The sequence below is a fragment of the Amblyraja radiata genome, chromosome 4 (genome assembly GCF_010909765.2).
Source record: "Amblyraja radiata isolate CabotCenter1 chromosome 4, sAmbRad1.1.pri, whole genome shotgun sequence".
In the NCBI taxonomy this organism is placed as follows: domain Eukaryota; kingdom Metazoa; phylum Chordata; class Chondrichthyes; order Rajiformes; family Rajidae; genus Amblyraja; species Amblyraja radiata.
In genome coordinates, this window is record NC_045959.1 from 12,295,809 (window position 1) to 12,308,644 (window position 12,836).

General features: G+C 41.1%; 1 protein-coding gene across 1 annotated transcript in view; it reads left to right on the top strand.

Moving 5' to 3' along the window:
* The first annotated feature begins 5,688 nt into the window (after window positions 1–5,688).
* The window catches only part of fer1l6 (fer-1 like family member 6), a 135,023-nt gene continuing 127,875 nt past the window's right edge, over window positions 5,689–12,836 (top strand). Inside the window, exons 1-2 of the mRNA XM_033018878.1 lie at window positions 5,689–5,816; window positions 12,031–12,113. Coding sequence (XP_032874769.1) covers window positions 5,794–5,816; window positions 12,031–12,113 — 106 coding nt within the window. The 5' untranslated portion in view covers window positions 5,689–5,793. The remainder of the gene's footprint in view (window positions 5,817–12,030; window positions 12,114–12,836) is intronic.

Below are 12,836 nucleotides of genomic sequence, written 5' to 3' on the forward strand. Positions count from 1 at the left end.
AACATATCCTTTCAGTTAAACAATGGAGGACCTGACCTAATTGCATTTAATCCCCACCTCAGCAAATGTCACAGGTGAATTATGAGCATGATATTCTGTGTGACCCATAGACACTCCATTATGCTGATTACATCCTTCAAATCCTTCATTTACCTTCACTCAAGTACCAATTGAAATGCTCATTCTAATTGAAGTGCTCCCCTAGCTGTCATCCAATTTCCACACTCTATAAATTTAAGTTTGATAAGGATCTGGTGCCCATATTACTTCCAGCTTAAAGTCCACCGTCCCTACACCTTCTGTTTCCTTGGTAGACAAAAATGCTGGAGAAACGCAGCGGGTGCGGCAGCATCTATGGAGCGAAGGAAATAGGCGACGTTTCGGGCCGAAACCCTTCTTCAGACGGATGCAGGGTTGGGGGGGGGGGGGGAGAAGAAAGGAAGAGGAGGTGCCAGAGGGCTGAGGGAGAGCTGAGAAAGGGAGGAGACAGCAAGGGCTACCGGAAATTGGAGGTCAATGTTCAGGCCACCGGGATGCAGACTGCCCAAGCGGAATATGAGGTGCTGCTCCTCCAATTTCCGGTGGTGCTCACTCTGGCAATGGAGGAGGCCCAGGACAGAGAGGTCGGATTCGGAATGGGAGGGGGAGTTGAAGTGCTGAGCCACAGGGAGATCAGGTCGGTTAATGCGGACCGAGCGGAGGTGTTCGGCGAAACGATCTCCAAGCCTACGCTTGGTCTCACCGATGTAGATCAGCTGACATCGAGAGCAGCGGATGCAATAAATTAGGTTGGAGGAGATACAGGTGAAACTCTGTCGCACCTGGAACGACTACTTTGTGCCAATGTTTTAAGAAGGTCTCCTCCTCCCTCTTCGGTTCTCCAGCATCTGCAGTTCCTTCTTGAACATTCCTTCAGTTTCCTTCTGTTAATCTCAAGTATTAAAATCTTTTTGTTGCTTTATCCTTGGATACCTCTGTGACATCCCACGAGCCTTGTTTTTTCACAACCATACCAGGGGAAGAAAAGATCCCGTCTACTCTATTCATGCCTCTCAAGTTCATATATCTTAGTCAGATCTCCCCTCCGCCTCCTGTACTCCAGGAAAACCAACCCAGCTATGCAATCACTCCCTATAACTAACGTTCTCCATTCCAGGCAACATGGTGGTGGTTCTCCTCTGCACTCCCTCCAACGCAATCCTATCCTTCCCATAATGCAGTGAGAGGAACTGCACACAATACTCTATGCGTAGTCTAATCAGTGTTTATCGATGTTGCAGCATAATTTCCCAATTTTTATATTCTATGCCCTGACCTATAAATGCAAGCATGCCACTTGCCATCTTCACCACTGTACCTACCTGTGTTCTACCAATTACAGGGATCTATGGACTTGAATCCCAAGGTCCCTCTGTTCATCAACATTCCTTAGTGATCTACCATTTACAGTGCCTGACCTAGCCCTATTTGACTTCCCAAAATGCATCATCATGTTGTTATTGGGATTAACTTTGGGATTAAGCTTTTTCTGTCTTTCCATCTGATTTGCACCTAATGTGATTGTAGACAGCCTTCCTCACTATCCACAATACCCCCAACTTCTGTGTTGTTCTCATCTTTACTAATAATTGCTTCTACATTTACATCCAAGTCAATAATATATATCATTAAAAAAAATAAGGGTCCCAACACCAATGCCGTACATCACTGGTCACAGATTTTCAATTAGAAAAGTATTCTACTTCCACTACCCTCTGCCTCCTATCACAAAGGTAATACTGGATCTAACTAATCAGCAGCTCACCTTGGATCTCATGCGCCTTAACGTTATGGACCTCTCTACCAAGTAGGACTTTGTCAAATCCCAGACTATAGTCCATTTTGGACACATCTATTGCCATCTGTTTGACTAATCTCCTTGAATTTTTTGAAGAGGTTACTAAATCGATGAGGGTAAAGCAGTGGATGTTGTCTATATGGACTTTAGTAAGGCCTTTGACAAGGTTCCTCATGGAAGGTTGGATAAGAAGGTTCAATTGTTGGGTATTAATGGTGGAGTAGCAAGATGGATTCAACAGTGGCTGAATGGGAGATGCCAGAGAGTAATGGTGGATGGTTGTTTGTCAGGTTGTAGGCCGGTGACTAGTGGGGTGCCACAGGGATCTGTGTTGGGTCCACTGTTGTTTGTCATGTACATCAATGATCTGGATGATGGTGTGGTAAATTGGATTAGTAAGTATGCAGATGATACTAAGATAGGTGGTGTTGTGGATAATTAAGTAGATTTCCAAAGTCTACAGAGAGATTTAGGCCATTTGGAAGAATGGGCTGAAAGATGGCAGATGTAGTTTAATGCTGATAAGTGTGAGATGCTACATCTTGGCAGGACAAATCAAAATAGGACGTACATGGTAAATCGTAGCGAATTGAGGAATGCAGTTGAACAGAGGGATCTAGGAATAACTGTGCATAGTTCCCTGAAGGAGGAATCTCATGTAGATAGGATGGTAAAGGAAGTTGGGATGTAATGTTAAAATTGTACACGGCATTGGTGAGACCAAATCTGGAATATGGTGTACAATTTTGGTCGCCCAATTATAGGAAGGATGTCAACAAAATAGAGAGAGTACAGAGGAGATTTACTAGAATGTTGCCTGGGTTTCAGCAACTAAGTTACAGAGAAAGGTTGAATAAGTTAGGTCTTTATTCTTTGGAGCGCAATAGGTTAAGGGGGGACTTGATAGAGGTCTTTAATATGATGAGAGGGATAGACAGAGTTGACGTGGATAAGCTTTTCCCATTGAGAGCAGGGAAGATTCAAACAAGAGGACATGACTTCAGAATCAAGGGACAGATGTTTAGGGGTAACATGAGGGGGAACTTCTTTACTCATAGAGTGGTAGCTGTGTGGAATGAGCTTCCAGTGGAGGTGTTGGAGGCAGGTTCGATTTTATCATTTAAAAATAAATTGGATAGGTATATGGACGGGAAAGGAATGGAGGGTTATGGTCTGAGTGCAGGTAAATGGGACTAGGGGAAAATAAGTGTTCGGCACGGACTTGTAGGGCCGAGATGGCCTGTTTCCGTGCTGTAATTGTTATATGGTTATATGGTTATATCTTCAACCATCTTTTTAGTTACCTCTTCAATCAAATTAGTGAGGCAGGATTGCTCCTGCACAAAGTCATGCTGACTTTCTCTGCCAAGCCCATAACTTTAAAAATATACATAAATACCAATATCCCTAAGGATTTTCTCCAATAATTTCTCTACGCTAATGTAATCTCATGAGCATGTAGTTTCCTGAAAATATCTCTGCTGCTCTTCTTAAAAAAAGGAACTTTAACTAATCTCCAGTCCTCTGGCACCTTAACTATAGCTAACAAGGATGCAGCAATCGGGGCTCAGATATTTCCTCCCTCGCTTCCTATCTACTTTCCCAAGTTTCATTCTTATGCTATTCAAGTCAACTTCTCCCAACTCAAATTTTTACATAGAAACATAGAAAATAGGTGCAGGAGTAGGCCATTCGGCCCTTCGAGCCTGCACCGCCATTCAATATGATCATGGCTGATCATCCAACTCAGTATCCTGTACCTGCCTTCTCTCCATACCCCCTGATCCCTTTAGCCACAAGGGCCACATCTAACTCCCTCTTAAATATAGCCAATGAACTGGCCTCAACTACCTTCTGTGGCAGAGAGTTCCAGAGATTCACCACTCTCTGTGTGAAAAATGTTTTTCTCATCTCGGTCCTAAAGGATTTCCCCTTTATCCTTAAACTGTGACCCCTTGTCCTGGACTTCCCTAACATCGGGAACAATCTTCCTGCATCTAGCCTGTCCAACCCCTTAAGAATTTTGTAATTTTCTATAAGATCCCTCCTCAATCTCCTAAATTCTAGCGACTTATCCCTTTCCATAAGTTATTGAAACTTACAGTATTATAGTTACCATTACCAAAGTGTTCTTGGGAAACTGACACTTCCACCACCTGTCCAGTTTCATTTCTCAAGTTCCAGTTTAATTTCTCAAGGTCCCATCCCCAATAGGAATATATTATCTCAATGTCCTTTTGATCTCTGTCAACAGCCCTGACAGCAACAGATCACTCACACTTTGCATTTTGATCATCCCAGCTATTGTATCTTTCTTGATCAGAGTCCATTTTCACGTGATTGTACCTCGAGATATTTTTCCACATATTAAGAGCACTGTAAAAATGAAAGATGCTTTTGTCGAAACTGAGAAATAGGAAAGACTGATCACCAGCATACTTTAACTGGGTTTTAAACTCCCGTGAGCGATTTCTTTAAGTTCTCATCTACTTCTCATTCCAAATTCAAAATCACACAGCAAAACAAACGTCAAAGTAATACCATGTATAGTTTACAACTGTACACAGTAAGTATCACATGATCTTCCACTTAATCACACTCCCAGGGACTCATTTTGCATCTGTTCCCAAATCAGCCCTTGGTAAACATACATCTGAGATATTGCGTGACAGTGTTTTTGTGAAAATGTAAAATCTAGTTTACAGATGAGTGTGGTTGGCCTAATAGCAAATTAACCATATCATTTGCTTATTAAATATTGTTACAACTGTGGCACATGGTCATCCCCAATACAGTTCGACAATATTGAGCAATTGCTCAGAATTATGAGTCTGAAGTGATGCAGAAAATTGTAAATGGAATTAAAATCATTTGCCTGGACTTCTCCTGACCTTTCAAGCTCCTTCAAGCTGCTGCAAATGTGGTCCAATAAGAAGGAAGATGCCTTGGTTGGCATATCAGAAACAACAGAGGTAAAACACAGGACTGGTCATCTGTGACTTTGGTTAGAGATATTATTTGTAGGGATGAAGAGTTGACTTGAGATTTTCAATTATTGTGTTTCAGGAAACTCAGGGGTAAATATGTTATTTCTTTACTTATTATAATGCTCTAAGATTTATTTTGCATGCATTTATCCAGTGTAAGTAATTCATGAAGTGGGTGGGAACATCAGTGCCCGATGGTTGAGCCCCAAAGCCCCTTCTGGGTTGAAGGCAGCAACCGAGTGTATTGAACTTTAACTCCCCACAGGAACTCTGAGGGACCTACAACTTCTTGCTGCTTATCACCAAGAACACCAGAACATGCATCCCCAAAGTGCAGAACTGACCCCACTCAGATATCTAATCTTCATATCATGAATACAACTCTGAAGTGCATGGACCAGCCTTATCAAATGCTCTGTGTTTTGTCTACCACATGTCTACAGGGGTATATCTAGGCTGGATCTAATGCAAAGGATTATTCCATGCAACATGAGTCACCTGCATTGTGACTCCTTTATCACTGATTCTTCCCTGTTCCCTTGCAGAAAGTATTGATATCCAGAAAATTAACATAAAAGGTAAAGGGTTATAGTTATTATTATAGTCTCTTCTCCTAAAGTTTAATCATCCTCAATTGTGCACAACCCACCTGACACCAGAAGCAACAATTCTGTTTAAAACCTTAACGTCCAATGTTGAGACTTATCAGGAAAGTTATTTCCATGTAATCAAATTGAATGCAATGTGTGAGCAACCTATCACAAATTCTGTACCTCCCTCTTTTATTACAATATGATTATTATTCAAAACTCAAACATAGGAGTAAGTGTTTAGTTGCTTCAACGTTGGAAGGCTGAACAGCCAGGCTGGAGTAGAGTTGATGAAAAAGCATTGTTGTTTTTATTTGGTGAATTAGTGCCATCCATCTTCTTCACCTCCTGCAACTGGAGAAACACGTATTTTACACTGATGGATCCGAGCATCCAACTAAAGTAAGTAGCAGCTATCGATGTGTTCTTTCAGCATGTGGGTGATGCATTACATTCTAATTACAAAGTATATCAGGGACAAGTGAATTTAATTCAAACTGTGATTAAGAGAGAAAAATCAAATAACATTTGAGTTCCTTGCAGTGCGGAAAAACAGAAATTAAATTATATTTGCAACATTTTCTAAATATGGAGATGGCCTATAAGCTCCTACATATGCTACTTTTTAACGTGGTCTAAAGTAAATAATGATAAATGTGCAAGGTAATATATTGATATTGTATGTTTTTATTAGTTTGCTTTTTAAGAAATTCTGCATAATGTTAGTTTAATGACAAGAGGCGGATTGGTAATGTTCAATTCTCTCCTTGATTATCAAGATTGATAAATTGTGATGAAAATTCCAAATAAAACAATATCAGTGTGTTCATAATTTTACTGGGAGTGCCAATTTCTTAGGAGGAATCCGCTCTCTCTGACATTTTCCTGTGTTTCCTTATTACTTAGAAAGAGTCCATTCACCCCATTGTGTCTAAGCCAGCACTCACTCCATCAATCCTCCACATATTGCCACAGAATCCTCTCTCGTTTTATATACAATATTACATTTTAATTTTTAAATCTTGTAAAATTGATGATTAGAAAGTTGTACAAAACATCACTTACTTTCTCTGGGTTTTCTTTTTATTTTTTATTCCTATACAATCTTCTCCTGTAAGTTGAAATGCACAGAAGTATCTGCCTTCACATGATTTACTCAATATACTACATTAGGAAAATGTGAGGATAATAGCTTTAGGATCATCAAAACAAAATCTCTTTTTGCACGGTGTTCCACTTATATACAATACACACAGCAATAATAACCAGAGAGAAACACTAGCTAACTTCTGTCTTGCTTGGAATTAACATATAGGGTATAGGTTTATGGTGAGAGGGGAAAGATTTAATAGGAACCTGAGGGGTAACTTCTTCACACAGAGGATGTTGTGTATATGGAATGAGCTGCCAGTGGAAGCAGTTGAGACAGGTTCAGTAACAACATTTGGACAGGTACCTGGATAGGAAGCATTTCTCAGGATCTGGGTCAAACACTGGCAAATGAGACTAGCTTACTAGTCATGGATGAGTTGGGCTGAATGACCTGTTTCCATGCTGCATGTCTCTATGTTTTATAGTTTTCATAGTTTACAATGCTTAATGGTACTTAGTGGAACTTGTTTCTTGATAGTGTCTGGACTGCAGCCAGATGTCATACAGTATTTTATTTCGCTTTGTGTGATGATAAATGGCATTCTTAATTGGTTCTTAATAATAGATTTCCCGAATTAACTATCATCAGGAATTAATGTTGCTGCCACACAACTCCAGCGCCCGGGCTTGATCCTAGCTGCTGCCTGTATGGAGTTTGCATGATCACCCCATATTGTGCTGGTTTCTCCTGAGCACTCTGGTTTTCTCCTTAATCCCAATCCTGTGCTTGTATGTTACCCCTAGTATAGGAGGGTAATAGGAGACAGGCTGCAGTTGATGGGCATGTGTGAGGGAATGGGTAACATAAATTGATGGGATTGCTCTGAGGAGAAATGTGAGAAGAGCTTTGGGGAATTATTCCATTTCTGTTCCAAGAGGTAAAGCTGCCCAGTAAGTCATTCCACTTTAAAGACCTCATTCAGTAAATCTGTATTCTGCATGGAATCATAAAATATGCAGCCTTACGCCTGCAGTTCCAGAGTTTGAATCCCTTTTCCTTATTCTTTCCAATATCCCTTTCTACTCTTTTACAATCAGTTATTCAATTCAGTTTTAAACAAGATTTATATTGCTAGCATCATGCATCTTATCTCAAATTAGTGCCGAGGAAAATCTGTTGTTAATCATTGCCCCTGGTACAAAAGAGTATTGACTTTGTAACTCTGCCACAATTGGCCACAATTGATATTCTTGCATAGCGCTGGTGACTGAAGGTGCATTTCCCCACTTGTCCCTCTCATAGTTTTATGGAAATCTGCCCTTGGCCTATTGAGACCATCAGACCCATTATCTTACACAAATGCATTTTGTCCTCCCCACATTATCATCAGTATCATTGTCTCGTTGTAGGACATTGATCATTCTTTTAATCTGGATTTTTAACATGTATTGTGTGTTTTAAAAATATATAATTTATGATGTTTTTATAAGTGATATACCAAGATTTTATGAATTTTATGATATTTAATATGCAATGCATTTTTAATGTAATGTTGCCCCTTGTCTGGACCTTGAGTCCGTAAAAAAGTTTATTTTTATTATTATTATTATTATTATTATTATTATTATTATTATTATTATTATTATTATTATTATTATTATTATTAACACTACCCTACACATTATTATTATTATTATTATTATTATTATTATTATTATTATTATTATTATTATTATTATTATTATTATTATTATTATTATCAACTCCCGCCCAGATTCCACCATTCCTTTACACACCAGGGGACAATTAACCTACTAACCTGTTTTTGAGAGGTGGGAGGCAACCAGAGGTGGCGCAGCGGTAGAGTTGCTGCCTTACAGCGCTTGCAGCATCGGAGACCCAGGTTCAAACCCGATTAATGGTGCTTCCTGTACCGAGTTTGTCCATTCCCCTCTGACCGCGTGGGCTTTCTCCGAGGTCTTCGGTTTTCTACCACACGCCAAAGACGTACAGGTTTGTAAGTAAATTGGCTTGGTATAGGTGTAAATTGTCCCTAGAGTGTGTAGGATAGTGTTAATATGTGGGGATCGCTGGTCGGTGTAGATTCGGTGGTCTGAAGGGCCTGTGTCCAGGCTGTAGCTCTAAACTAAAAACTAAACTAAACAGAGTACCCAGAGGAAACTCATAGGACCACAGAGAAGATGGTAACTCCACAAAAATAGCACCAGACATCAAGATTAAACCTATGTGTCCTTGAGACTCTTGAAAGGCGCCCATAAATAAAATTTATTATTATTATTATTATGTCTCTGGAGCTATGAGGGAATGTCTCTACTGGCTGTGCCAAAATGCTGCTCATTTTCCCCTTTCCGATGAATAATCTGTAAGTTTTGCAGGCTTTCTTCAGAACTATAAAGTGCCTTTCCAGGTATTATTTAAATACATTTTTGCTGCCTAAAATAAAAAAAGTGATATCCTTCCTTTGATAGATCTGTACAGCATATCAAACTGTAGCAGGCGCTGAGCATGCTGCCTGGCCATTGCAACATTGCTCCCGAACAGAGTGCACTTCAATGGAGCATGGTTGACACAAGGACACTTCAGTGCAAAGCTGTGATAAATATCTGATCTTGTAGGCATAATGGAGCAACTAAATGAGTATAGGTTTGTTTTTGAAATGTTTAGCACTCCAAAAAGTGAACAAAAGGCTATAAAACGAATTAACTGGCAATCCACAGGCATTCTGAATGATGGGATCAACAGAGAGTGAGGATTACTGTGATGCAGTGCGTGGACTAGTTGCTGATACCGATAGTAATAATTTAGAAAACTGGCCAAATTGAAAAAAATGTCAGAAGTTCACTTTATTCTATTTGTTAAACTCATCAGTTATTTTGATGCATTTTGATATTCCAAGCCCTTTTCTGTTTCTGTCTCCATCTATGAGCTGCTGAGGCTGGATATGTTGGTCACAGTATCGTACAGATTAACAACAAATAAGGCTCGTTTGTTCATCGCTTCAGAACGGGAAATAATGACAGCTCTTAACCTTGTTTCTATCCTGACTAAAGATTTTCGTCACGTACAGAATCTGGAGGCCATTGCAGATATTTATCAGCAACTTCAAATGGCTGCACAGATAAGGAGTAATATGGAGTAAGAAGGGGGAAATAGATGCCAGCATAGAATATGGAGCACTAAGGAGGGGGATCTTCTTCTTCTTGTGTATGGCGTGTACAGCCTAAAGTTGTAGGTCAAGGGTAGACATCCAGGCCAGGACAGCATCAGTGAGCAGCTATTCACGATGTGTGGGATGGTCTGGTCTGGTTGACCGCAGTCGCAAGCAGGGTTGTCAACATGAGAAGCTAACACAATGGATTCAGGGACCTCAGTGACTACAGGCAGAAGATGGATGAAGTGGGAAGTTCTTTCTCACGTAATATTTTATCATGCTTGAAAATTACAAAGATACTGGCACTTCCATAATTAGGGATTTACCACTTGGAGTCGAGGCACACAGCACAGAAATATGCTCTTTGGCCAAACTCATCCATGCTGACCAAGATGCCCCATCCATGCAAGTGCTATTTGCCGGCATTTGGCCCATATCCCTCTAAACCTATCCTATCCATATACCTATCCAAATATCTTTTTAAATTATTATTGTACCTTCCTCAACTACCTCCTCTGGTAGCTCATTCCATATAACCACTAACCTCTGTGTGAAAACATTGCCCCTCAGGTTCCTATTAACTTTCTGTGCTAACCTTAAATAATATATATTAATGATCTGGATGAGGGAATTGAATGCAACATCTCCAAGTTTGCGGATGACACGAAGCTGGGGGTCAGTGTTAGCTGTGAGGAGGATGCTAGGAGGCTGCAAGGTGACTTGGATAGGCTGGGTGAGTGGGCAAAATCATGGCAGATGCAGTATAATGTGGATAAATGTGAGGTTATCCACTTTGGTGTCAAAAACAGGAAAGTAGACTATTATCTGAATGGTCGCCGATTAGGAAAAGGGGAGATGCTACAAGACCTGGGTGTCATGGTTCACCAGTCATTGAAAGTAGGCATGCAGGTGCAGCAGGCAGTGAAGAAAGCGAATGGTATGTTAGCATTCATAGCAAAAGGATTTGAGTACAGGAGCAGGGGCTACTGCAGTTGTACACAGTCTTGGTGAGACCACGCCTTGCAGTACAGTTGCGTACAGTTTTGGTCTCCTAATCTGAGGAAAGACATTCTTGCCATAGAGGGAGTAAAGAGAAGGTTTACCAGACTGATTCCTGGGATGGCAAGACTTTCATATGAAGAAAGACTGGATAGACTCGGCTTGTACTCGCTAGAATTTAGAAGATTGAGGGGGGATCTTATAGAAACTTACAAAATTCTTAAGGGGTTGGACAGGCTAGATGGAGGAAGATTGTTCCCGATGTTGGGGAAGTCCAGAACAAGGGGTCACAGTTCAAGGATAAAGGGGAAATCTTTTAGGACCGAGATGAGAAAAACATTTTTCACACAGAGTGGTGAATCTCTGGAATCCTCTGCCACAGAATGTAGTTGAGGTCAGTTCATCGGCTATATTTAAGAGGGAGTTAGATGTGGCCCTTGTGGCTAAAGGAGGTATGGAGAGAAGGCAGGTACGGGATACTGAGTTGGATGATCAGCCATGATCATATTGAATGGCGGTGCAGGCTCGAAGGGCCGAATGGCCTACTCCTGCACATATTTTCTATGTTTCTATGTTTCTATGTCCTCTGATTCTTTACTCCCTTACTCGAGGTAAAATACTCTGTGCATTCGCTTCATCTCTTCCCCTCATGATTTTATACACTTTTATAAGATAATTCCTCAACCTCCTGCGCTCCAAGGAATAAAGTCCTAGCCTGCCCAACTTTTTCCTGTAACTCAGACCCTCGTGTCCTGGCAACATACTTGCAAATCTTCTCTGCACTCTTTCCAGCTTAATGACATCCTTCCTATGGCAGGGCGACCAAAACTAAACTCAAAACTCCAAATGTGGCCTCACCAACACGTTGAACAACTGCAACTTAACATCCCAACCACTATACCCAATATTCTGACCGATGAAGGTCAATGTACCAAATGCCTTGACCACTCTATCCACCTTAGATGCCATTTTCAGAGATCGATGTACCTGTAGACTTACATCTCTCCACTCTACAACAGTCCTAGATCACACTGCTCACCAGTACTCCACAAAGTCCTACCATTCACTGTGAATATTGCCAATACTAGAACAAAACAATAGAATGAATGAATTACTATCTAGTCCTGTGAAGAACTTAGTACTAATAGAGGTAAGAGTGTGGGAGATGTGTGGAAAGATATTTAAGGATGTCTGCATGTCTATTTCCTTTAGGTTCTTTCAAACCGGTATCTCAATGTAAAATCACCCATTTGTTACATTGCTCATAAAGACATTCACATCAATTTTTTTCTCGTTTTACTTCAAAGCTATACCATTAGCTCACAATCACAGAGTATGTTTTATTTTTTTAGAAAGAAGGCGTTTGCTGGTATAAAACTGAAAAAGAAGAAAAAGGAAGATAAAGGTTTATTTATAGCAAACAAAGACGCACTAGGTAAGACAACAAAAGTAAATATCTATTGCCAATATTAAGTGAACTCTGTGCTTTAGAATGTAGCAAGAGATTGTTAAGGGCCTGTCTCATGAGCATGCGACCTGCATGCGGCGAGCGCGACCAAACCGGAAGCGGGGGCCGCGCGGAGGTCGAGTGAGTGACGTGAAGTTCGAGCGAAGTCCGCGCGTGACGAGCGGCGTCAAGACGCTGCGTACGGCGTCGAGACGCTGCGCATGCCCGTTGAGGCGGTGCGTACGGCGTCGAGGCGGCTGCGGGCCTGCAGGCCGTTGCTGCGCGGAATTTTTGAACACGGTCAGTTTTTTGGAGCCCCGCGCGTTGTCGGGACCAGCTCCGCACAACTCCATACGGCTCCGGCGATCGAAGTGGGACTGGCCCCGCGAGGCCGTACGGCTCAAGCGACCACGTTAGGTCGCGCTTGCCGCATGCAGTCGCATGCTCGTGGGACAGGCCCTTAAGACTCACACTCAGATAGCTATATTCTAAAATGAATCAAATGGTTATCCTTCCCCACAAGTAAATGGTATGTTGGTTATATTGGTGTTAGAAGGAAAGGCATTAACTCCCCGGCTATTTCTACTGCTATCTACCAGCCCCTGTATATCTTATTTACCTTCTGCTGAAACATGTCTTGGCTTACTTTGGTGTTAGAAGGTAAGACAGAGATTGCTATGTTTCAATAACAAGATTAGTTGCGTAATATTC